This window comes from Sebastes fasciatus, chromosome 7, assembly GCF_043250625.1.
Source record: "Sebastes fasciatus isolate fSebFas1 chromosome 7, fSebFas1.pri, whole genome shotgun sequence".
NCBI classification, from domain to species: Eukaryota; Metazoa; Chordata; class Actinopteri; order Perciformes; family Sebastidae; genus Sebastes; species Sebastes fasciatus.
In genome coordinates, this window is record NC_133801.1 from 23,705,107 (window position 1) to 23,730,991 (window position 25,885).

Sequence of the window (25,885 nt, forward strand, 5' to 3'; positions counted from 1 at the left end):
ATCTGTGGGCCAGAATCATGATTAGAGAGCTGCATACTGCCAGTGAACTTTGCTACCACTTTGTCCCACTGGTGCTATAACAAAAACATCCGCTGTGGCCCAAAAAGCATTTTCCTCATATACCACTCTTGTAAAAAAAATGTTTTGACTGGAACGACAAGGTCAACTATGGATGACTTATTTCTTAATAACCCCAGATTTTGACAAAAGACTTGTTGGCTGATGGCCATGCACCTGATGATGCTACTACATGGAAAGTTGAGGAATCACCAAAGTCATTGGGATTCATCCCCTGGGGCCCACAAATGTCTGTACAAAGTTTTATGGCAATCCATCCAATAGTTGTTGAGATATTTCAGTCTGAATCAAAGTGGTGGACCGATGGACACTGCCAACCATAGAACTGCTAGCGTGACAAAAAGTCTATGTAAAGCTACGTATGAAAACAGAAACATCATCTCAAACTGAAGACAACACCAGACAGGACATTTTCATGCAGTTTAATGATTATTGTTGTAATGATTCCTGTTTTCCCTTTCTCCACAGCCCCACCTTCATTTACAGCGACGCCGCCGCAGTATGTGGAGGCGAAAGAAGGGGGGAGCACTCAGCTTAGCTGCTCTGCCCAGGGAAATCCAAAACCAGTGATCAGCTGGCTGAGGGAGGGGGAGGAGCTCTTAACCAACGCCAAATACTCGGTAAGAATAAAAATAAATAAATGGCATAATTCTGATTTATGATTGTGTACAAATATAGAAGCAGGGCTTGTGCACAGATGGTGTCCATCTGTACTGGAAGTATGTTATGGACTATGTCTCACTCGCTAATATCAGCTTATTCTGTTGTTGTGCTCAAAAAAATCACATTGTTTTGTGATGAAACCTCAATACATGCTAATACTTATGGAAGCTGTGGTGCAGAGACTTTAGTTATGTCGCAGGTCAAGAAACAATAAAAAAAATGCAGTAGGTTAACAGGTAAGGAGACATTCTCAATTGGAGTATTTATTACAGTTTTTACACAGATTTTATGTATGTTTTAGTTAAGTTAGAAGTTGTGGACCTTTGATAGATTAAAGGACCAGTGTGTAGGATTTGGCGCCATGTAGTGGTGTGGTTGCAGATTGTAACCAACTAAGTACCCCTCCCCTCACTCCTCCCTTTCCAATACTGCGGTAACGTGAGCCACCAAGTGCAAAACCGTGGTAACGTCGTTCACCTTGCTCAGAGCCGATCCTTACCATAATAACACTACTTTAGGAGCAATGGAAGTCAGACGGCGACTGGCGGTACCACGGTTTTGCACTCTGCGGCTCACGTTATGGATAACTATGGTGGCCTTCAGGTAATGTAAAAACGTCAAAGGCTGTCTCTAGAGCCAGTGTTTGGTTTGTCCGTTCTGGGTTACTGTAGAAACATGGCGGAGCAACGTGGTGAACCCCGTGAAGAGGACCTGCTCCCCATGTAGATATGAAGGGTTCATTCTAAGCTATCAAAAACACACAACGATTCTTAGTTTCAGGTGATTATACACTAATGAAAAGATAGTTATGAATAATTTATTCCATTTCTGCAAAAAAGAATCCCTGAAATATTACACACTGTTACTTTAATGATGACAGTCAATGATCGTAGCGGCAGTCAGGCCCTCCCTGCTTCTCTGTAAAACTAAGCCTTGAATCACGTAAACAAACGTTAAGACCGGCAGCGCGTCTCACATTTTCCGAGAACCTCTTTGTTGTCTGGTGATTTTTATTCCTGTGGATAAACTCCCCAAAGTAGACGGTCTGATGTCATGACAAGATATTTCTGGCACAGCCTCAGCGTGGTTTGATAGAAGCGAAGCGTCTCAAGCTACATAAACCATCAACAATAAAACATCAGGTGGCGGATCGTGGCGTCAGTCGCACAGGAATCAAAGACATTTAACACGCCGTTTCATTAAAGATGACTCAGAAACACCACGAGCTTCAGAAGACGATGACGCGTCGCAAAATAAAAGGTGTAAAGGTGCAGACTTAACATTGTTGAATATGTATAACAAGAGTGTTGAAGGGCATTTTTCATTGTTTTTGGAACTTTTTGAAAGGTGGACGCCTCCTTCCTTTTTCTGCATGCCTTCACATTCTCATATGTCACTGATATTGCAGTCTGCTGCTGTCAACTCTTTACAGCTGCCTGTGTGATACAGGAAGTGACAGGAGTGTCTGTTAAGGGCCTCTTCTTCCTTTCTCGTTCGTTTTTCCCTTTTTCTCTCCCCCCAGCCGCCTCTTTTTAACACCATCCCTTCAGTAAATGATTAGACAACATTCTGATGCATTATTAATCTCCTTCTCCTGCATCAATATTACATTAGTCCTAATACGAATGTTACACTAAAAATGAAAATCGCTAGTGAGAGCCAGACGCTATACTTCACTGGCTTCGCCGTTATGTACTGAGAAAATGTAAAAAGCCGAGCGTTTATCAGCTGTCTTCATCCATTTGGGGGCTCCAGCAAAAACCTCAGACTTGAGAAAGCTCTTTCTTGTGGTGAGAAGACTGTGTGTGTTTGTGTGTGTGTGTGAGGGTAAATTTGCTCACCCACATGATCAGATCCATGGAGACGTCATGGAGAAAGGCAGGAATGTAACAGACAGGGTTAGAGAAGAGGAGGAATCCTCATCCTCCTCCTCTCTTTACTTTACTTTATTACGTTATTTATTTGCACAGACAAAAAAAAGAGCCACAAAACAAAGATACTAAACAAAACAGTTTTGCAGGAAAAGACGGAAACCTAGGTGGGATTATAAGGGTCTTCCCCAAAGTGCACTCAAATGACAAGCGAGCAGGAAAACAACAGCGACCTCCTGCTGTTTCAGAAGCCAGTATCAGTCTCTCTGGATGTGTCAGTGAAGTGTGACACAAATTGAGATTCTGCCTTCGTCTCATGCCTCTCCTTATCTACTGCTTCTTCGTCTTTCCTCTGTCCCCATTTCCCCTCATCTCCTCCTCCTCCTCTTATGCTTTAATCTTCTCCCCCTCACCTTGGATTGAGTACAGCTGTGGCACAGGAAGTACTGGAGTGGACTGATGACCGTTACATATCATCAGGTCCTGTTAAGTTTACTGTCTGTGGGAGTCTGCTACAATCACTGCTGAGTGTAATGATTTGATTTTGATAGATTCAGTGCAACACAAAATCACAGGATTATAAAAAGAAGAAGTATAACTGGATTTTAACGGAGGTGTGATTGCATACAAAGTTAATGGAAAAGTGCCGTTACACGCAACCTCTCCGGGGCGTCGCAACCTGACACGAAGACGTGACTTGAGCGGATAATTTGCATGGCTCAAACCGCTTCACAAACCTACAGAGGGAAAAGAAGAGATTGGAAGGAAATATCAAAGACCCAGTTGATGTGTACATTGCTGGCTAGCTTACAGCTAACGTCTGTACATGTACAGGTGGTGCATTGGATGTTTGGGCCAAATGAGCATGTACTGTACAAACGCTTCAGTGGTCAAATTTGTGTGAAACCTGTGACAGTGAAGACCCACTGAGCATGGAGCAATGTCAAGTTCTTCACCATTCATTTTCTATGAGACACGAGCAAATTGCTTTGCAAGGCATTGTGGGATTCCAGGCGATGTGGGACCAAGCCGCCAGGAAGAGGGCCAGGCTTTGAAGCCAATTTGACGCATGGATGTATATAGAAAACTGGATACAGCATTCATTCCTGTGAAAGTTGCTCAGCGGTGCATGAAGCCAAAAAACCTTGACTTCCGAGCAATAAAGTACCCGGATCATCCGTAGATCTTTCGCGTCCATTGGACCCATAGAGCAGGTGCACTAGCGTCTCCCAGCCCGCGGTCTGGGGCTCATTCACATGAACGGTAGCACAAAAATAACTCTGGATTCAGCTATTAGTATTTTACAACTTTTAGGACCTAATGATTTAAATAAGGGCTACTCAAGTGCTCATACTGGGAAGTTGATTTACCTAAAAAAAGTATCCCCTGATTTACAGACGTCTCTTTGCCAATGAAAGGGGGGAAAAGTCTTTTTGGGCCCAATGGCATCACGTGACGGACACAAAATATGTAATTCCACCGTTTGGCCACTTTGCTTCAAAGCCCTGTGCACTTCCCGGGAGCTTGATTTGTCATAGTGGCCAAACGATGGTACTACAACTTCCATGTCTGTCACGTGATGCCATTGGGCCCAAAAAGACTTTTCCCATTGACTTATATTGGGAAAGAAATGTCTGAAAATCAGCGGATATTATATATAAACTATGTGTATATATATATATATATATATTTTTTTTTTTTTAAGTAAATCAACTTCCCAGTGTGAACACTAGAATAGCCCTTATTTAAATCATTAGGTCCTAAAAGTTGTAAAATGCACTAATGCTGTAGCCAAATCCAACCAATGGATGCCGAAGTCAAACTTTTTTGGCTTCATGCGCCACTGAGCAACTTTCATAGGAATGAACATGGTCCCTTCTCCAATGCTGTATCCAGTTCTCTTTATACATCCATGTGTGGGACTGATTAGCAATATGGAAAGATGGTGGGGTCAAAAATTCAAGTTCAAGGGTGAAATTCGCAGTATTTTGCCAAAAACTTGCAAAAAAAACCAACACTGGTGGGTCAGGAAGTTTAGTTTTTATGCGGGAAGATCATTATTGTACTTTTTGTGTTCCCTGGCCCCAAGAGTTATAGATACAAACAAAAGCAAAGTACTATATGGCACGTCACGAACATTGTTGGAGAAATTGTAAAAAACACACATATCTCAGTGAGTGGCATCTATTTTTATGATTCTTAACATGGGCCTTAAATGAGAGCAGCTCAGTAACGGTCACTGGTATGCGGAGGAACAGAATAAAGTCGTCACTGCAAGCATGTAATTAAAATATAGACAATTTTAATTAATCTTAATCTCTTCCAACTTTTTTAATCAATACAAACTGCCTTCCGAGCCTTGAATCGATGCTTCACAACACGTCAGTGTTTGGTTTTACACTCGTAGCTCTCAGCACGCCACGCACCACGTGTCGTATGTTACACAGCAGTGATGAACAAAGTGTTATCTTGTGATGATGATGATACAGTTTGCCAACAGACTGACAGAAGTTAAATGTTGCTCGTGTTGATCTACTAGCAGCATCTCTGGGCCATAAAACATTTGAAAGACAGATGAATAGGAATAATTCTGCAGGCGTAGCAGATTCCCCCTCAGCTGCATGAATGGACAGACTACAGCTGTGTGTGACTTGAATGGACAGAGCCTCTCGCAACCTGTTGCATAATTTATGAGGGTTTTTCTATTAGGTTTGGTTAATGTGTTTCTTCACCACTTATTGCTTCTCATCAGTGGCTGCACACGGGAACGCGCAGCAACATGGAGTTAGACGTTTCCAAGGTTACAACATGCAGGAATCAGACCTGGAGTTAATTAAAGCGTGACACATTCATGACTTCTGTGTGTGTTTGATGTATTTTCTTTAGAGTAGACTCTCACCACAAACTTACTCTAGAGTAGAGGTGTTTTATGTCGTTGATCGGTAGTGGAATGTAACTAATTACATTTACTGAAGTACACATTTGTGGTACTTGTACTGTTGTATTCCACTTTACTCCTGTTCCATTACAATTAAGATTTTACATACAAAACATACGATGGGTTTATGAAATGTGATGTTTTAGATTGAACCGCCCAGCACTGTATAAATGATAAGCATTTTTCACAATTTTCTGACATTTGACCAACTAAACAATTAACTGATTAATCGAGAAGAAATAACAGTTGATTAATCAATAATGAAAATAATCATGAGGTGCAGACCTATAAAATGTGATAAGTTAAAAACGATCTACTGTTTTAAATCAGAGTTCAATTAAATTTCTCAGAGTCCGAGGTGACATCTTCTTTAAATAAACTTTTATTGTCACATTGTATTGTACACAGCACTGCAGACAGTGAAATTTAACATCTGCATTTAACCCATCCTAGTATTAGGAGCAGTGGGCAGCTACTATATAGCACCCGAGTGGCAGTTTTGGGGGTCCGGTGCCTTGCTTAAGGACACCTCTGCATTGCCCAGGAGGCAAACTCGTCTGGCACCTCTCTAGCTACCAGTCCACACTCCGTACTTGAACCGGCAACCCTCCGGTTCCCAAGCAAAGTCCCCACGGCCCGAGCTACTGCTTATTATGTCCAACCCAAAAAACTCCAAAGTATTCTATTTACTATCATAGAAGCCCAATAAAACTAGCAAATATTCACATTTGAGAAGGTGGAATCCGTGAAGTTTGGACATTTTTGCTTAGAAAATAACAAATAAGTATTTGATTACCAAAATTGTTGCTGATTAATTTAAGATAAGATAAGATAAGATATTCCTTTATTAGTCCCGCAGTGGGGAAATTCACAGTGTACAGCAGCAAAGGGGATAGTGCAAAAAACAAGATGCATCAGCTAACACAGTAAAAAAAGAGCTAAACAAAGTGTAACAAACCATTTAAATAGAAGGAAGTATAAAAATAGGAGCAGTATATAGAGTATTGACAATAAACAGACTATTAACAAAATTGCACAAGTGGAAAATGATATTGCACAGTGAGAATTAATGAATGAATGAATCGACTAATTGTCGGACCTCTAATCTGAACATTTCCTCCAACACTCCCTTTGACATTCTGAGACTTGCTGTTTTTCACATGCTTTTAATGTGTTTTATGAGAGGTTGGACATTTATCTGTTTCTCCTGTAATTAACCTCAGGTACATGATGGCAGTCTAACCATCCTTGCCATCACTAGAGATGACAGAGGGGCGTACACATGTCGAGCCTTCAGTGACCAGGGAGAGGTGCTCCACACTACCCGTCTGCTGGTTCAAGGTATTGTATCCATAAACTAATCACTATATCAACGCCCTACATGAGACTTTATTAATAAGTGTTGTTGACAAATGTATTTGCACGGATCACCAGATTTTGAAATGAAAAAACATGTTTCTACCTTAGGCCGAGTATTGCATTTGCATCACTAAAGTAGTTTTATTATTTATACTTGAAGGCATTTACTGTAGCAGCATTTAAAAGCAAAGCCATGCAGCTCTCTGGTGTACTGATGTATGTAACATACCTTCTGAGTCTGTATCAGTCAGTCAATAGCTCAGTCTGGGGCCTGTGTGTGTGTGTGTGAGTGTGTGTGTGTGTGTGCTCTTGTGCACAGCCATGTGTGTACGACGGGATCTGTCTGTGAGAGCGTCACTGTCTGTCTCCGGTCCATTAACTAGGCTCTCTGCTAGACACAGATCGGATAGATGGTTGTGATACCAGCCTCCAGTACTCTCTCCTGATACAGCAGGGAGTTAACAGTGTGTATTTAACAAGCAGCTGAGCATCTTGCTTTTACGGTCGAGTTAGCGTTAAGTCTATTTTAATGCCTGACTTCCGTAGGTACAAACAGAACAGTGGAATTACTCCCCTCTTTGTTCCCGGTATAGTAAATGCATGTGCACGCTCACTGCAAACACCACATTCAAAAATCATTGTGTTGTAACCCAGTGGATAGTGTAAGCAGTGGTGCGTGTGATGCAACTGCATTAAATCTGCAGGCCTCCAGTGGAGCCGCTAATACTACGATGCTCGTTCTTTCAACCACAGCACACTGCAGCAGTGGAGGAGGTTCAATTGTGGACTTCTTGCTTTCCACGTGAGAGGCCTCCATCATATCAAAACCGGACTATATAATACAGGCCATGCAAGAGCCCTGCAATTAAAACATAACATGTGTTGTTGAGATACGACCAAACATAATGTGAAAAATATATGATGCATCTGTAAACTGCCATCACGTAATAGCCCGTTTGCACGAAAAGGCGTATGAATGGCACTATAAAGCATAAGGGATTTAGCGTGCAATAAGAACGCCTTTCTTGCTTTTGGCGTGTCATTTGTACGCCATGTAGTCTGTAAATGCATCCACGTAAATATGCTACGCTCAGAGCTAAAAACACACAATTTTTAACCAGGAGACCGGTGTTTTGGTTTGTAAGGTTCGTTAAGTTTGCAGCAACTGCAGACGTTACTGTAGATTTGTTGCGTGGCGTACAAATGACACGCGAAAAGCCTAAAATGCGTCCTCATGACACACGGAATGTCTGTCTAATGTCCTGCTATTTATACGCCTTCCTGTGAGACCAGGTTGATGACGATGAGTATTACGGCCACTGGGGAAAATATTTTCGAGATTAAAGTCATAATATTACAATAAAAAACTTGTAATATTTCCAAATTAAATCGTAATTTTACATGAAAAAAAATCATAATATTTCAAGAATAAAGTTGTTATATCGGGAGAGTCAAAAAGAGTCATGATATGATGAGAATAAAATTGCAGTATTACAAAAAGTGTGTCCCCTGAATATCCAAAAATAATCAAGTCTCAAACAGTCCCAATCCCAAAACAGTTTTGCATCTGTCGTGTCATAAGACTTTATATTAAGAATATTGGAACTACCTGATTTGATTACATTATGTTGTATGATTTCCTGTTAGTTTGTCCACCCCTGTTCACGAGATAGATGTACCATGCCGTAAACATGTTGACCTCTGTCGTATTAACATCAAAATAATATCAGTAGGATGTGTTACATAAGATAAGAGAAGATAAGCCTTTATTGATCCTCAGAGGGCACATTTGGGTTTGCAGAAGCACAAGGACAGAAAACAGAGAAAGATAAACATAAAATAATTAATAATTAGAAGTATATGACAGAAAAATAAGAATAGAATAAAAATAGAAACTATAAAAGAGCAGTTAGACTCTTATACATAAACAATGTCGCATTCCACCTCATAAAACCTTTCTCATTGTATGCAACCATAAAGTAAAACTATAGAAATCTACAGTTAGATCTAATAATAAAACCACCAAAATAAAATGTTTGCACAGGTGTTGCGGCTCGTTGAATATGTGGCGTGAAAAGCGCTGTGGAATAAAATGCGGGGTATGATTAAGACTCAGAGCAATAACACGCAGATATCTGAGGAGTCATGATTCTCACTGTCGTGATCTGTTTTTAATTGTTATGTGAGACACCCGCGCAGTGCCGTCAGCGGTCCCACCTGATGCATTAAAGGCGCGCACGCGGAGAGGAAAATAACCAGGAGGCTTGTATCTGGGCCCACTCATAAAAGACAGCTTACCTTTCATGGCTTCTGCTGTTTTATTGAGAGTTAAGAGCAAACCTTGAGCACCTCGGGGGACGAGAAGGTTACAATGTGAAGCACGCATAAGCTCCGACACTGACTACTATTAAGGTTAAAGCAGCTGCCTGCTCACTGTACTTTGCATGAGACTGTGGTGATATATTGTAAATAATACATACAGTAGCGTGTGCTGGTTCTCACTCTGTTCCTGAAAAGAATATCCACAGTCCCAAAGTGTAAGCAGAGTAGGCCTGCATATGGTTCAATCAACATGTTCTCATCCCAATTCGTCACATACTGACGCTCTGTCAGACCCCTCAGTGTCACTTTTCGCTCGCAGTAAACACACGCTTAACGCTGTGAAAAAAACAAAAGCACTTTGTTAGGTTTAGGAAAAAATAAAAATGGTTGGGCTTAAAACTACTAGGATTGTACAATGAAAATGAGACCTAACGTTGTGAACATGGGACTTGAACAAACAGCTGATTGTAAAGTGAAAGTGAAACTTAACGCACGGGACACGGACAGTGGTCTCCTGGCTGAAAGCCATGTGTTTGTTGGACCCATCAACCTCCCCTCCCACACGCCTTGAGTGTCTCTTTCGCTCTTTAAAACTACGTCACCACAGCACTTTACCTGAGCGTTTTCTGTTGCCACAGATGGATTTACATTGTAGTTACTTGAAAGCCCGGTGTGTCTCATACCGCCGCTAAAGGGTGCCTTGTGTGTTGGTATAACGCCGATGGCCAGTCTCGGTAATTAACGCTCTGGGAATGAGAACGGGCTGGTTCAATCGGATTTTTTTAGGATTTAATAATACTTTTTATCCCTTTAGCGGTCTTCTCTACCGTCATCTCTAGCACTCGGTCAAAGTCAGCCGTCAATACGGTAAAATCTAATGTTATTCCTTTGTACGTTTGTTGAAATAATGATATCAGTTTCATTTTCAGATTTAAATGTTTTAAATGAAAGTACAGTCAGTGATGAGGTAAATTCAGGGTGACACTTTGGTAGTACAGTTACAGATATATGTATCGCTTTACTGTGTTTAAAGGAGGTGGTGCAACTTCTGCTCAAAAAAGTGCATCCAGATTGAAGTGAACTGGAAGTTTTTACGAAGAATGCACTGCTTGTCCGTGTTGTAGTCAAGATCACCTAAACCGAGACAGCCAAGAGCAAGACCAGACCAGTACGAGTCCCACACTGCATGACATACTAACAATAAAATTTGGAACATGCAAACCATAAACACCCACAGAAAAGAAATGAAGAACCTCTTCATTCATCTCTTTTATTGCCATATACTGTATATATATGTACATATATATATATATATATGTACATATATATATATATGTACATATATATATATATATATATATATTAATCAAAAGGCATTGCAGAGGTGGTTTTGAAATAAAATCCCGAGTCCACTTTGACAGACAAGATCGAGTAAAAATGTGGTTGATTCTGAGACGAAACCGAGACCTTCAAAAAGTGGTCTTGAAATCAAGAATGATCTTCAACACTCCTGCTTATCATATGACTTTTCGTTATTCTTATGTGATCATGAGTTATTTTTAATGCTTATGTTATATGTAAAATGTTTATTTATTGGGTTTTAGACATTAAAAAAAGACATGTGAGTATTTAGAGTATTTAAATTCACTCTAATGGAGACAAAAATGTATTCAGGCTGTAAATTTTGAACATTTGGTAGAGGCCTTTTATTAAAAAACTATTCAGTTGAAACATTTTTTGTAGTTACTGCCCAAAGCAACTAAGAAAATGAAATGACCATATATATTTGTATTTTAATACCAGCTGATCAGATGACTGTGAAATGTGAAAGTGCTCAGTCAGATAAATATCACCTGACTCAGTTCCCCTCAACTCTATGGAGCTTTTTAGCATCTCTCAGCCCATTGTTTTAGTTTAAGGGTCCAAAAACGTAACTGTTTTGGTGTCATTTTCAGGGGCAGCAGGGATCTGTTTTCATGGTAAAAGTTCTAAAACCCCACTGCACACTACCTGTTCACTACCAAACAGCAGACAGACACAGTTAGAGACTAGCTGGTGAACATAGTGGAGCATTTAGCAGCTAAAGAGCCAGATATTTCCCTCAGGGGTTCATAGAGGAGCGAATATTGAATTTTCATTCATCAGGTGACCAGAAACACGACTCTGAATGAATGCTAATGTTGCTCCGTGTTTGCTGGATGTGTAAATATGCAACTGTTTAAAAAGCTTATTCCCCCCAAAAAATCTGTTATTGCAGCTATAAATGGTTAATACAGTAGACTACAATGAACTAAAACACTTGTTTCTGCTTCTCTCAGGGCCTCCATTCATCGTCTCTCCACCAGAAAACGTCACTGTAAACATATCTCAGAATGCACTCTTCACCTGCCAAGCTGAGGCGTATCCTGGCAACCTGACCTACACCTGGTTCTGGGAGGAGGACAACGTCTACTTCAAGAAGTAAAGTTATGATCAAGTTCACTTCTGTACTGTAGCTGCAGGGAAACATCTCAGTTAAGCACTTGGGTGAAGTTAAGACTTAAAGGCCTCCAGCTCAGAGGCATTTAAATCACCACCACACAGGCTGCATTTATCCCAAAGCTTTTGTGAGAGTGACATTGTGTGTCTCTATGAGTGTGTGTGTCTATATATATGTGTGTGTGCGCCGGTGTCCTGTCCTACCGCGGCCCCAGAGGCAGTAAGAGCGCGTCTGGCGGGGGTCTGTCTGGACAGTGCCAGGCGAGTTAGTGCGCTCTGATGACAATATCACATGACTCGGGCCTTGTGTCATCATGTGCTCTGAAGCGTAGCCAGGACCTCCGCGGGCTCCCCAGAGCAGGTCTTTAGAGTCGGAGAGGGTTTTACAGCCAGCACAAGTGGGAAGGACGAACAAGCGGATGGGAGTTTGACAGGCAGTGAAAACAAGTGTCTAAAGGACTTCCACAGAGGAAGTGCACTGAAGTGTCCCATCTCATTCTTTTTAACAGCTTTCATAGCGTCAATCTTGATTATTTATTTTTTTTGCAGGTTAGGTAAGATAAGAAGGTTTATAAGAAGTGGGAGTAGTAGTTTAAGAAGTTGACAAGCAGAGATACGGCTGAACTAATGACAGAAATGAAATGACACCACAGCTGAGTAGGAGGAAAAGCGTAAGACAACAAAATGCATGAATGCAAAGTAATGGAAATAAACGTAATAAATCAAAGCAGCTATGACTAGTCACAGAGGCCAGAGGATGCACTACTTCATTCAGCTGTTATTCACAGCACACACATCATGTAGTAACATACACAAGTCATATTACTTATATCATTATATTGTAGGGCTGGGCAATAGGGCTGTGTATTGGCAAGAATCTGGTGATACGATATGTATCATAATACAGGGCTTACGATTCAATATACTGCGATATATTGCAATTTTTTAAAATCTAATTTTAGTAAAACTGCCGAATAAAGAAGACACCACCATGTGCAAAAAATCTGTTTAAAAAAAGTTTACTTTTTTATGCAGTCAGAACAGTGGGATTTGCATTTGCATTCATCACAGTCCCTGTAACATCCAACATCACAGCACTACTTTGAGAGGACATATACACTGAGAGGGCTCAACTCTTTGCAAATGAAATACAGTATTGACTATGTTATTTGTATGTAAACTATTAATAAAAAATCAACACAGTGTTTTTGGGAATCAGTACAGTATCACAAAACATAAAATCGTGATATTACATTTTTCGATATTTTCTTACACCCCTACTGGGCAATATATCAATATTACATCGATATCCTGATATGAGACTAGATATCGTCTGAGATTTTGAACATCATAATATCATAATATGGCATAAGTTGTCTTTTCCTGGTTTTAAAGGCTGCATTACAGTAAAGTGGTTTAATTTTCGTAAATATGTGTGTAAATATTTTGTAAAAGCACCAATAGTCAACCCTACAACATCGTCACAATATCGATATCGAGGTATTTGGTAAAAATATTGTGATATTTGATTTTATCCATGTTACCCAACCCTGTTATATTGTATTTTTATATAAATATATTCTATGCTATATCATGGTATTTTCTTCCATTTCTTTTATATATGTATTTCATAGCATCACTGTATAATATGTGTATTATACAGCACATATATTACTGTATATATAACACTTTGTATTTTAATATATATTATTATTATAATTACTTTTCATACCTATACATTCATTATATAGTATATAGTTCACACATCATTGCTGTCACAGTTTCACAAATATTTTTTTTCACACAAATATTTGCACAGTTCACATCACAATTCAGTCCATAGTATATTAATATATATATATATATTTTATTTTTGTCATTCAAATATTCCCACGCTGTCAAAATAAAATCATATTTTATCTTATAATATTAATACACTTTATTGATAGAGCACTTTTCAAGATCCTAGATAACTAAAAACACACTAAAGGCAGGAGGTAGCATGTCATTGTCTCATCATCCGTCATCTTATGTTGTAACTTATGGCTTTATTAATAGTCAATAAATCATTAACTAATACTTTACAGTTCCGTTATAAACCATTAATAGGAACAGCAGTTGGGTTTCTAAGTTGTAACACGTATGTATTATATACATACAATATGGTAATAATGCAGTTATACATGTTGGTAATCTATTAATAAATAAATTGTTGATGAATGGATTTTGGTCCATTCATATGGTCCGATCAGTCAGAGGGCTTTTTCACAACCTGGCAACCCAAACGTTGTTTTTATTAATGTCCTACAACTGATCTGTAAAGCTTTTGATTTACTAACCATTAATAAAGCCATTAGTTACAGCGTGTAAACCCTTAATAAAACAGGGTCATATTAAAAAGTGGCGCCATTTTATTTAATGACATATTCTGTTGCATGATAAAATTGTCTCCCCGTGTGGACAAGGAAAACAGCTCCATTAAAAACAACAGAATTTGTGCTCCATCATCACGGTGTTTAATTTGAAATGGTGTCAGGAGGAAAAACACAAAGGCTGTACCATTTGGCGATTAGGACAATTAGCAGATTTATTTGAATCTCTTGCTCTGTACTGTGTGTTGCTCCTCTCAGAGCTGCTGTTTGACTCTCTGCTGCTCTCTTATGGCGCCTCAACGTAATTCAGCAAAGAAAAATAGATGTGTGCCTTTTTTTTCTGATGGTAACACGGTGCATGACAAAACGTGTGTGTGTGTGTGTGTGTCTTCTTGCAGTGATCTGAAGCTCCGAGTGCGCATTCTCATCGACGGCACCCTTATCATCTTCCGGGTCAAGCCGGAGGATGCTGGGAAATACACCTGCAGTCCGAGCAATAGCCTCGGTATCTCGCCCTCGGCATCAGCCTACCTGACTGTTCAGTGTGAGTGTTACCGTGGCAACAAAGTGGGTGGGGGAGGGGCGGGGGAGACGGTACAGCGAGCCGTGTGAGGAGGAGAAGAAGGGAACAGCAGCAGCAGTATGGAGGCTGCTCTATTATTTGGCAGCGCTGCTCTACCGCTGTAATGCAAAGTAACCTTCTTGAATTTCAAGGTCAGACGTGACGGATAGTCACACAGTTTGTTTTGACTGAGCCTCCTACTCACCGTTTTCACATTCTGAGTGGGTTTTAATGATACAATTATCGTCTATCCCGACTCCAGCCTCATTCCTGTGCACAAAGATGGAGACGGGCTCGTCCCCAGACTCCATTTTTTCCTCGTCTCTTTTGAATCTGGCTCCCCTAAAAATGAAACGCTGACCTTCCTGTTCATCAGCTCTGACCGCTGAGAGAGAGAGAGAGAGACGCCACTCCTGGCCATCTGACGTTTCATCGTCAAGCCCTTGTGTGTGTCGAGCTAATTTGCTCCCAAGTTGCCTCTGGTCATTGATTACTGTGCTACAGTGTGAGAGAGAGAGAGAGAGCCCCGGGATTCACAGGCACTGCAGGCACTGATTTCACCACTGGCCTCAAATACAGCACATCATAATTAAACCAGTGTCCTGGATGCTTCATGCAAAACATACTCTGGGAGGGTCTGTATTTATCAAACATCTCAGAATCACTCCCAGGAATTACACTGAAAGTTAACCTAGGACTAAAAATAAGAGTCATTTATCAACACTTAGTTTCAGCAAGTAGAGAGAGGACTTCTATGAGAGAGTGTGACGTCGCCCCATCCAGCGCCACATCCTTTTACAGCCTATAATAGTCCAGCACCACATCTTGCACAGCGATGATGTGTAAAACTCTCCTATTCCACTAATTCCCTTTTCAACTACACGACACTTATGTTCACTAAAAGCAAGGAAAATGTGTTATTTCTGTAATGTAAATGTACCGTACTATTATTTTAAATGAATAAAAAAAAGACATAGCTAGATATAAGACCCTATATTAAATTTTAGCTGTTGTAATTAAATTGAGATATCCTTTATATGCAGATGACCTAGTCCTTTATCACTAAGTTTGATTTATGACCATCAAAATTGTCGATCGTGACAGATCATCATTGTTGCATATCTGTGTTTTCCACGTTCCAAAAAAAGTTGTGATGACATCTGTTTCTGAGGGGAGATGATGTGTTCACCTCTGCATCCTGCACAAAATCAGTTTTGAAAATGTGTTTTAACTCTTTTAATAAGCTCATTGTCATCAAGCGTTCCCAAAACATCGCTCCTCTCCTCTCAGAATAGATCCGCCATCTCAGTTCCATCTTCCAACAGGTTAGGACACATCTGGAGCGCTCCTAAATTTCCAGTTAAGATAGTCAGTCAAATTCTGTTACTTCTAGTCCTGAAAATAGGACCGAAATTGCCTCGAATTTTTGGCCAGTTAGGAGATTTCCTACTTTGAGACGCTTGATAAATACGGGCGCTGGTCTTCTCAAATCAAGCAATACACCACATGTCCATTTCTTTACACATTAGATTACATCAAACAACCAAATTGATAATGTATCCAGCATCCATAACTCTGATCTTTCCTTTACGTCCAGACCCTGCCCGAGTGATCAACATGCCCCCGGTCATCTACGTCCCACGGAAACTGCCAGGCATCATCCGCTGCCCGGTGGACGCCAACCCACCTGTGACATCAGTGAAGTGGGAGAAAGACGGCTATCCTCTCAGAGTGGAGAAGGTTCGTCTGCCTTGGGCCTTTGTTTAGACTCCTCTCTGTGTTATAATACATTTACTGATACACTTCTACATTTAAGTTGGCGTTGATCAGAAAGTTCACATTTTTTTGGCAAGACTTTACTTTAAAGGTCCAGTGTGTAGCATTAAGGGGATCTATTGGCAGAAATGGAGTATAATATTAACAAGTATGATTTCTTTAGTGTATATTATTACACAACTTTGTTGAATACTCGATTCTGATTGTTAAATCACGGCGTTCTACGGTCTGTTATTTCTTTATAGCAGACCATTGCTATGTATAACAGACCGTTGCTATGGGCGCAGCTCGGATGTCGGACTCTGGCGGACCGTTTTGTTTCAAATTATTGATTTCTTCAGTAAGTAGCCGTGTAATAAGCGGGATAATGTACAGCGAGCCGGTCATTGTTGTGAAAGAAACCCCTTCAATGCATTGCCTAATGCCGCTAAATCCTACACACTGCACCTTTAAGTCGCCCTAATTGGCATTTATAGCAGTATACAAACATTTAATGAACAGTTTATACCACAATATAAGTGTTTGTTAATGCTCAGTGTATGTCAAGAATCACAACTTCTTCTATAAAGACATATTTTATATCATTATTACAACTGTGATTTACTATATTGTCATTCCTGTGGGCCCTTATGTGTCCCTATGGCTTATATCTGCTTACAACTACATTATAATATGTTATAAACCATCCTTTTGTTATCATTTCAGCATTATTCGGACATTTGTCATGTTCAAACTGTTTTTGAAGTGCCACGTAGATAAAGTATCTCTCTGCTCAGAACTCTCCGTCTGTCGCTCTGTTTATCTACTATCTAATCTACCGTCACTGAGGTCACACAATATGTTGCGCTGCCGTTGAAGGCAGGTCTGCGTTACATAAGCGTTGAAATCAAGCATTTCAGATGCCCCCTTGTCTTGCAGTACCCCGGTTGGAGCCTGTTGCCGGATGGAAGTATCCGTGTGGCGGAGGCCACAGAAGACTCCCTGGGCACCTACACCTGTGTGCCTTACAACGCCTTGGGTACCATGGGCATGTCCCCCCCTGCCACTTTGGTGCTAAAGGTACGTCACTGCTTCATGTTTGGTTCTGTCTGCTGCATTGTTTTGTGCCCAGAAGTCTGCATGATGGCGACTGGTGTTTGTGTGTTTCCTCCAGGATCCCCCTTACTTTAATGTGAGGCCTGGGGGGGAGTACCGTCAGGAGGCTGGGAGAGAGCTAGTTATCCCCTGTGCTGCTTCTGGAGACCCTGATATACCATCCATCACCTGGAGAAAGGTACGGTAGACAAACGCATAACAAATCTCCCAGTAACTCACGTCCTGCACTTGTTTTTACGTGCTGAAATGTTTGTTTCCGTGTCCATTGAAGGTGGGGAAGCCAAGCAAGAGTAAGCACAACATCCTACCCAGTGGCAGCTTACAGTTCCTGTCCCTCAGCAAGGAGGACCACGGAGAATGGGAGTGTGTAGCCACCAACGTGGTCACAAGCATCACTGCCAGCACGCGTATCCTAGTCATCGGTACAACACATCTGCACAGCGCTCTCAGCTCACCAGAGCTCGCTCAATTTCCTCAACCGACTGACCTTTCATAGTTATTTTGAGTTCATTGTGATCCCACTTTGCTGTGTGTGTTTTGAGTGATTTGCATGATAAGACCCTCATCCCTCAAACACCTTGCCTCTGCCCAATTTCCCCTTGGGCATCATTAAAATTTCATTCGATCTTATCTGTAATAGTTAATTTAAAAGCCTGAATCTGTAACTACAGCGTGGCATCCACCCCTCTGCTAAAACTCCATCACCACAGCCTTTGTCTGTTGAGTCAATGGACCAAGGACATCTTTTCACTCTTAGATAAATTGACTGAAGTGTCGACAAAGGCAGGCAGGGTTATGAAGTTTAAACAGGGCCGCGGAGGTCCAGATGCACAAAGATTGTATTGTTATTCGCTCAGAAAATTATCTGTGTGCGTAAAAGTTTTGGTGCAACAAGACCTCAAATTGAACATTGTAGAAAGTCTCCTTTAATACCTATAATGCAAATTGTAGGGTTCAGATTTAATAACTAATCATGGTGCCTTTAAGTAGCCTTTATAACTGTAGTGTTCTTAAGTTGTGATGCCGTCTTTACAGTAGTAATACCAGCCATTCTGAGTAGAAATGCACAAGTAGTAGCAAGTGTAGATCAGCCTTGAATGGCGTGATTATTATGGCAAATGATTTATGTAAAATATACATATGCATATCAGTGAGAGGCACAAAAGTTGCATGTTTTTTTGGGGATGGTTAGTGCCGCATACTTTTCACTCATTGTACACACTGCTGAAATCTTTATTAGATTTGTGCCTTATTTTTTCAGATTCTAGTCCAGGCCTTTAAAGGAACACTCCACCAAAAATCTGTTGAGTAGCATATTAAATATCCAACCCCTTGTAGGCTAAAAAGATGGATTTATGTACAGTATATGTTTCAGATGTTTGCTTGCAAAATTTCCACTCAATTTTATTACATGTTTGCACAGGGGAGAGCACTACTTGTGACATTAGTATTCTTTAAAAACAAGCTACAATAGTGTCTTATTAAAGGGACAATTTGTAAGATTCAGAAATGCTGCTTAACAGCGACACCTGTGGCCTTGAAATCAACGAAAGTCAGCGTCGAGCTTGCGCTTGCTCGCTCTACATAGACATGAACGAGCATCGCTCAAAACAGTGAGGCGACAGACGTCAGCTAAAAGCACAATACCACTCTATATTTCAGCTGCTTGGCAGTAATGTTAGCTGACCAGACGAAGGTCTCTCCATGAATCAATGCTGATCGTAGTGTTGGCTTTTCCTGCTCAGCGCAGGCTTCAGCAGCGGGGCTCCTCAATGAGTTACGTTATCGCCTCCTGACCGCAGCCGGCAGCCGAAGACACTGGCACCCGGTCGGTAACAAGACGATAACGTAACTCGTTGAGGAGCCCCATCACTTCACAAGACACGGAAAACCTCTGTTGGTCTGGAGGAGCTGCAGCAGTTATTTCTGCACAAATGTCCACTCTACATTCACTAGATATTCTCAGAGCTAAACTAACTCTTCTGCAGTGTGTAGTGAGCGCGCGTTCACGTCTAGAGGTGGAGCGAGCAGAGCGAGGACGCGAGCGCTCTGTCTGAGTGAAGGAGAGCAGGCAGCGGAGACGAGGCTCCGGCCACACGCGAGCGCTCATATGCGAACGCGCATGTGTGCCGAACCGCTACATTTGTACGCTTAAAAAGTTACAAACAGTTCCTTTAAAGGAAATGTATCTATAGGTGTTGAAGGAATAGTCAGACATTTTGGGAAATATGCTTATTTGCTAACCGTCTTCTGGCTGTAGCTTCATATTTAGCGTATAGATATGAGAATGGTGTGAATCTTTTCATCTAACTTAGACAAGAATAAGTGTGTTTCTGAAAATGTAGAACTATTCCTTTAAGTCTGTGTTTATGCATCGTCTGCTGGTCTTTGACATGTGAGCCAGTCACTAAGTCTGCCCCAGTAGCCCGCTGCCCCAGTGCCTATGGAGGGGTTATGAGTGTGGCACAGCTGGCGACGCTCGGCCTGCCTCCCCGTGACCAGCTCTCAGCTGACAGGTGTCGCAGGGCGGCGGAGACAGCTGTGCTCCTCAAACCGCCACGCTCAGGTCTCTCTTTTATCCCAGTGAGAAGTAACTGGCTTGGGGCCACGCAGCACAGCTGTTACGTGGGTGGGATGAGCGGAGCTGCAGACGGCACTGCTGCTCTTGAACTCGACCTTACACCGGTCACCACCTCAGCGAGCACCACGTGATTTCGGGGCGGGCGGGTGGGCGTATGATGCAGCACAGCATTTTTGGGGGGCAACAAAAATGCTGCTATAGTTTCATAACTGCAAGTGATATTGGATGATAATTGTAAGCAGTTATACATCTGATAAGTAAATGAATATGTTGTGCTTTTTAAATGTATTCCCTCTGTCTGTCTCTTAGGCACCAGCCCACACGCTCCTGGCAATATCCATGTATTGCCCTCAACAACCTCTGCTAATGTGTCCTGGGAACCGGGATATGATGGCGGCTTCGAACAGACGTTCTCCGTGTGGTACGGTCCAGTGTGAGTGCTCTTATTTAACTTCAAATCAATGGCAGCAGTCTGCAGATGTGGAAACTCTACCTGGAGGTTAAGGGCCTACAGTTTGACATGCATTTCTCTCTCCTGCCCTCCTCACTGACGATGATAAAATATGTCAGAAATTCAATCCGAGGCAGACTTGTTTTGACAGCATATTTCTCGGGGTATTCGGTAGATGTGCATGTGCATAATTCATGGTGTGTATTGGGAAAGTAACATCTCACTCAGCATCGTACAGTACACGAGGTACATGCACCTGATAGTACTCAGAGTGTTTTCAGTGGTGGATACAATTTCACTAGGTACCTGTATTTAAGTACTGTATTTCTATTTTTTGCTACTTTACAGTATACTACAATTCAGAGTCAAATACTGTTCTTTTTACTCCACTACATTTATTTGATAACTCAAGTTACTTTGCAGATTCGGATTAATAATACGAAATTTAATCAACAAATAAATGATGATGTATTATTATTGGTTAAGTTAAAGCTTTATTGATCAGCGAGGGGAAATTGATCAGCTACCCAGCTAAATATAGACCCACCTTTACCAGCTTGAACAAGTGATGTACACATTAGTTCATCAATAATTATAATCCAATGATATAATATGATTTTGAAATGAGGCATTCTGCATAATGAGTATTTATACTTTTGGTACTCCAAGTACATTTTGATGCTAATACTTTTGTACTTTTACTTAAGTCGAATTTTGAATGCAGGACTTTTACTTCTACACTGTGGTATTGATACTTTTACTGAAGTACAAGATCTGAGTACTTCACCACTGCCGTTTTTAAAAAAATTTTTATTTATGTGAGTGTATCACTTGTCCAGGTACCAACAGATACACATTTGTTGACCTTAAATATGAGGAAAGAGACACTTCAGGATGTATTGACACAGCGTTCTTATGTTAAGTAACGTTTCACGTGGAGTTGGAACTATAAATTTGTGAGTCAAAGCCCTGTAATTACCTTGTAGAGCCGAACACATAATAGCCGAGTGGAGTGAAGTACTGTGGCTGTAAACACAATAAAATAACAGTGATAAACTAACAGAAGGTCATAACTCTAATGAGGTAAAATGTACCAAAGATCTAGGTTGTTTTACAAAAATACTGTTTTTTTTTTATATTGCAGCTTAAAAGAAGCAAATATAAATCAAGTGAATTTAAGATATAAGACTTTCTTGCTGAAGTGACCTTATTTCATGGATCATTCATAAGTAGTCTTAAAGGTTAGAAGGTTTCACCAGTCATCAATGTTTAAAGTGAAAAATCAAACTTCACTTACTTGCCAGTCACTTCTATCAAATCAATAAGAACAAAATGTTCCCTTTTCAATGTGAAGCTGACCGGTGTCATTGAAACAGGTAGAATTGACCAAACAATACACATTTGACAAGGTTATTAGACATTTTTGTGCACATGTGGACAATTTAATCTAGTTGCAGACTAGTTGGGGCTTGTTGGGTGTTCCACGCTCATACACACAAACTTGTGTAAATACATTTTGTAGCCAGCTTTTGAAGGATAATGACAAACGTTAGTATACAGTACGCACACTGAATTACTCAAGACTGGATACAGTTATGGCTGAATTATATTTCTTAACTGTGTTTTTTGTTGAATTTTCTTAATCAGTCAATCAAACATTATTTTAAACTTATTTGAAATTGGAACCTAATGCACAAAAGAAATATTAATAAAAATATATATAAACAACAATACCAAATGATTGAAAAAAAACAATAAAATATATAAACGACAGTACCAAATGAAAAAGATAAGGGAGTAAAACATTATAAAACATGAATACAAATAAAGAAATGATTAAATGAATTGCTTTAAGATAAGTAAAAAAAATAATATCTGAAACAGAGAAAATCTTTTTGGTGCTTAAACCTTAAATCAACTTCAAATTTTCAGCCCCCACCAACTGAACAACGCCGTCTTGTGACTAATTACAGTTAGGACATCATTCGGCATTATTCAGGGTATAAAATCATGTATAACTGTTTTTCTGTCTCATTTCTGTTCTCAGGTCAAAGAGAACAGACTTCGGTCCTCACGACTGGCACTCGATGCCAGTTTCCGGTGCTCAGATCTGGTTGGTGGTGCCAGCGCTGGAGCCTGGGACGGAGTACCAGTTCAGTGTGTTGGCGCAAAACAAACTGGGCACGGGCCCATTCAGCGAAGTTGTGACGGTCAACACTGCAGGTGGGTTCCCCATCCATTTTTGCTGCTTTTTGACTTCAGGATGAACCCACTGAGTTGCACTGAGACACTATTTATATGTTTTTAGAATATCATCCGACACCTATCATCACATACTGCCCTCTAGTGATGTTCACATTAATGTATAAGCATAAAACAAATAGCATTTAATCTACGTTTTAGTTGGGTACGCTTAAAAGTCTCCTGAAATTATGATGCTTATTATAACATCCATCAAAAATAAGACAGTAAAGATGCAAATATTTCTATTATTAATCATCTCTGTCAAGGAAACTTAACATGATTTTAAGAAGGATTGGTGCATTAGCAACACAGCAGAAGTTTACACATGCATTATATCTTCTCTATTTTTATTTTATATGTTTTACTTCCATTATTATGGAAAGCTGATAACCATTTTCATCATCATTTAATTTTTGATTTAAATGTAACCTCATCAAAAGATACAAAAGCATGCAGAGGAAGAGGAAGTAGATTATAAATGCCGGACCAAACCTAAGCCCTTGAATGTTTATACTGTAACATTATTTTTCACTTAATCATCCACTCAAAGTAAGTGGTATGTTTGCACACTGCTTTAAATCCATCCACCTCAATAATACACAGTTGGTGATTAAAACTGTTCATAAATCAAGGACTTTATGCTTCCTTGTTAAACCCATTTGTGCTCTCCTGTTAGGATTATAAAGAAGAAACTCCCAAACATGAAACATCATGACCATCAAGCATGTTAATGATGCTATGACTAACCAAATCTGCCATATATGTATATGTTAGGCTTCATAAGATAAGAGTGGATGCACACAAAGTCTGGAAACCATTCAAATGTGCTGAACTTTTTAAAAAAGTGTGCACCCAGCACATGCAAAGAGCTGGGACGTGCTGATATTCCTTCAATAGTAGATATGTTTTAATGAGCTGATGAGTAATGCAACAGATACTTGTCACTGCAAACATTTTGAATTGTCATAGCAGCAAAGTCAGAGGTGTAACTAATGACAGAAACGATGACACGGCTGCACGCACAATACCAGAGTCATTATTATTATTAATGCTATTAGTTCCACCTGTGTTTGACAAGACGCCAACATGTTTGCCGTGAGAAAGATGTATTAGTGAGATGTCAGTCAGTGAAGGTAGCTGCATGTTTTGAAGTGCATGTTTTTTTATTTTATTTTAAGAATAGCTGGGCTTCAGCCACAGCTAATGGAGATCCGAATAAAAGATAAAAGATGTAAAAGAAACAGATTTACATCTCTTTTTTTTACATCTGGTGTGTTGTAATCCAACTCATGCCTCAAGGGCACGCTGCCAATATCTAGTCTTTGTGTGCCGCCGCCTGAACTGAAACTGAATTAAAGGTGTATGGTATTTAAAATCAATGGCTCAGTAAAAAAGAGAAAAGGAATGAAAGGTGAAAATGCATTGCTGGATTTTCCACCACACAGTGGAGAGGACAAAGAAGTGAAAGTATTGAATGAAGGCACACCCAAAGTCCTCTAAGAAAGAAACAGTATGTCTTTACATCAAACAAACCCATGTAGTCTAACTCTGGTAAGTCCGGTTGTATCACATTTCCTTGATTATGGGAATCGATGTGACCTATTTATCAATCAAACCCTAAACTGTGAACAACTCAATTATAAAACTCTATTAGAGTTTTTTTCTCAAAGACTTGATGACAGTAGCTTCCTCACAATGCTGCCTTTGTTCTACAGTATAATGTACAATGTAAACCTGAATTCTGCTATTCGTTGCCAACTAACGATGTGTTGGAAGGCTTACCTTCATTCAACAAAGGCTAAATGAGGCTTGCAAAGTTCTGACCTAGTTCACACACTCGGGAGAGCAGCCAATACATGAATGGCAGTAGACAATAAAGTGTTTGGTTTATACTGTGCAGTATGTTTCCTGTACATACAGTGCCTTATTCTGTCATATGATATTATTTTCATTCTTTTTAAGCATGTATAATAAGGAGGATAGATTTTGGTTATGCATTCAATTCATTTAGTGTTTTTACAGTATTTGTGGGTAATTAGGAAAACTGTGTCTTAAAGCTTTTTATTCTAAAAGCAAATAGTCAAAAGTCAAGACACATGAAGCTTTTTTAATCTTCATTTAACCAGTGGGATTGTGGAGGGAGACACTTCAGAGAAATCTCTGGCAGTACTCAGTCGGAGGTTAGGTGGAGTACTTGTATATTCAGGGAGCTGAACCACTCAACTCTCTCAAGGTGTACAGCATATTTCATTTATATGATACAAAAGAGCAACCAAATCATTCATGTTACTCAGCTCTGTTTGTAAAACCGACATTAACTCTAGTCAGTTTTTAGCCATGCTAGCGGCATTGCTCTATGGATGGCCATTTTGGTCGGTCGGTCCACCACTTTGGTCCAGATGAAAATATCTCAACAATTGTTGGATGGATTACCATCAGATTTTGTACCAACATTTATGGTTCCCACAGAATGAATCCTACTGACTTCAGTGATCCCATGGCTTTTCCTCAAGCGCCACCAGCAGATCAAAGTTACTTCACTTATCCTGATGTTGACATTTGTGGTTTTAAAGGAACAGTGTGTAACATTTAGGGGGATCTATTGGCAGAAATGGTATTGAATAATATTAATAAGTATGTTTTCATTAGTGTATAATCACCTGAAAATAAGAATCGTTGTGTTTTTGTTACCTCAGAATGAGCCATTTATATCTACATAGGGAGCGGGTCCTCTTCACAGAGCCAGACGCCATGTTTCTACAGTAGCCCAGAACAGACAGACCAAACACTGGCTCTAGAGAGGGACATTCACGTTTTCGTGTTTTCAGGTTTTCGTGTTTTCAGGTTTTCGTGTTTTCACGTTTTCTCGTTTTCATGTTTTCGTGTCGACCACCGTAGTTCTCGTACACGCTTGGCACATGGGAGAAATTTCAGTTGTTTGCAATATGCAACCTCACCACTAGATGCTGCCAGATCCAACACACTGCACCTTTAAGTCAAATGTCTTGATAACTATTGGAATGATTGCCACGATATTTGGTACAGAGTCAGACATTTATGCACCAGGATGAATAACTTTGGCGATCCATTAACTT

General features: G+C 40.2%; 1 protein-coding gene across 5 annotated transcripts in view; it reads left to right on the forward strand.

The window, feature by feature from the left end:
* igsf9ba (immunoglobulin superfamily, member 9Ba) overlaps window positions 1-25,885 on the forward strand; it is a 78,078-nt gene that overhangs the window by 36,560 nt on the left and 15,633 nt on the right. For all 5 annotated transcript variants that reach the window (XR_012594763.1, XM_074642352.1, XM_074642351.1 and 2 more), the window contains exons 4-13: window positions 547-698; window positions 6,774-6,891; window positions 11,550-11,691; window positions 14,480-14,625; window positions 16,241-16,383; window positions 17,338-17,478; window positions 17,573-17,692; window positions 17,786-17,936; window positions 20,405-20,528; window positions 22,594-22,769. Coding sequence is in view for 4 of the 5 variants with exons in the window: in XM_074642352.1 (XP_074498453.1) it covers window positions 547-698; window positions 6,774-6,891; window positions 11,550-11,691; window positions 14,480-14,625; window positions 16,241-16,383; window positions 17,338-17,478; window positions 17,573-17,692; window positions 17,786-17,936; window positions 20,405-20,528; window positions 22,594-22,769 (1,413 nt within the window). In the remaining variant the exon portion in view is untranslated. The remainder of the gene's footprint in view (window positions 1-546; window positions 699-6,773; window positions 6,892-11,549; window positions 11,692-14,479; window positions 14,626-16,240; window positions 16,384-17,337; window positions 17,479-17,572; window positions 17,693-17,785; window positions 17,937-20,404; window positions 20,529-22,593; window positions 22,770-25,885) is intronic.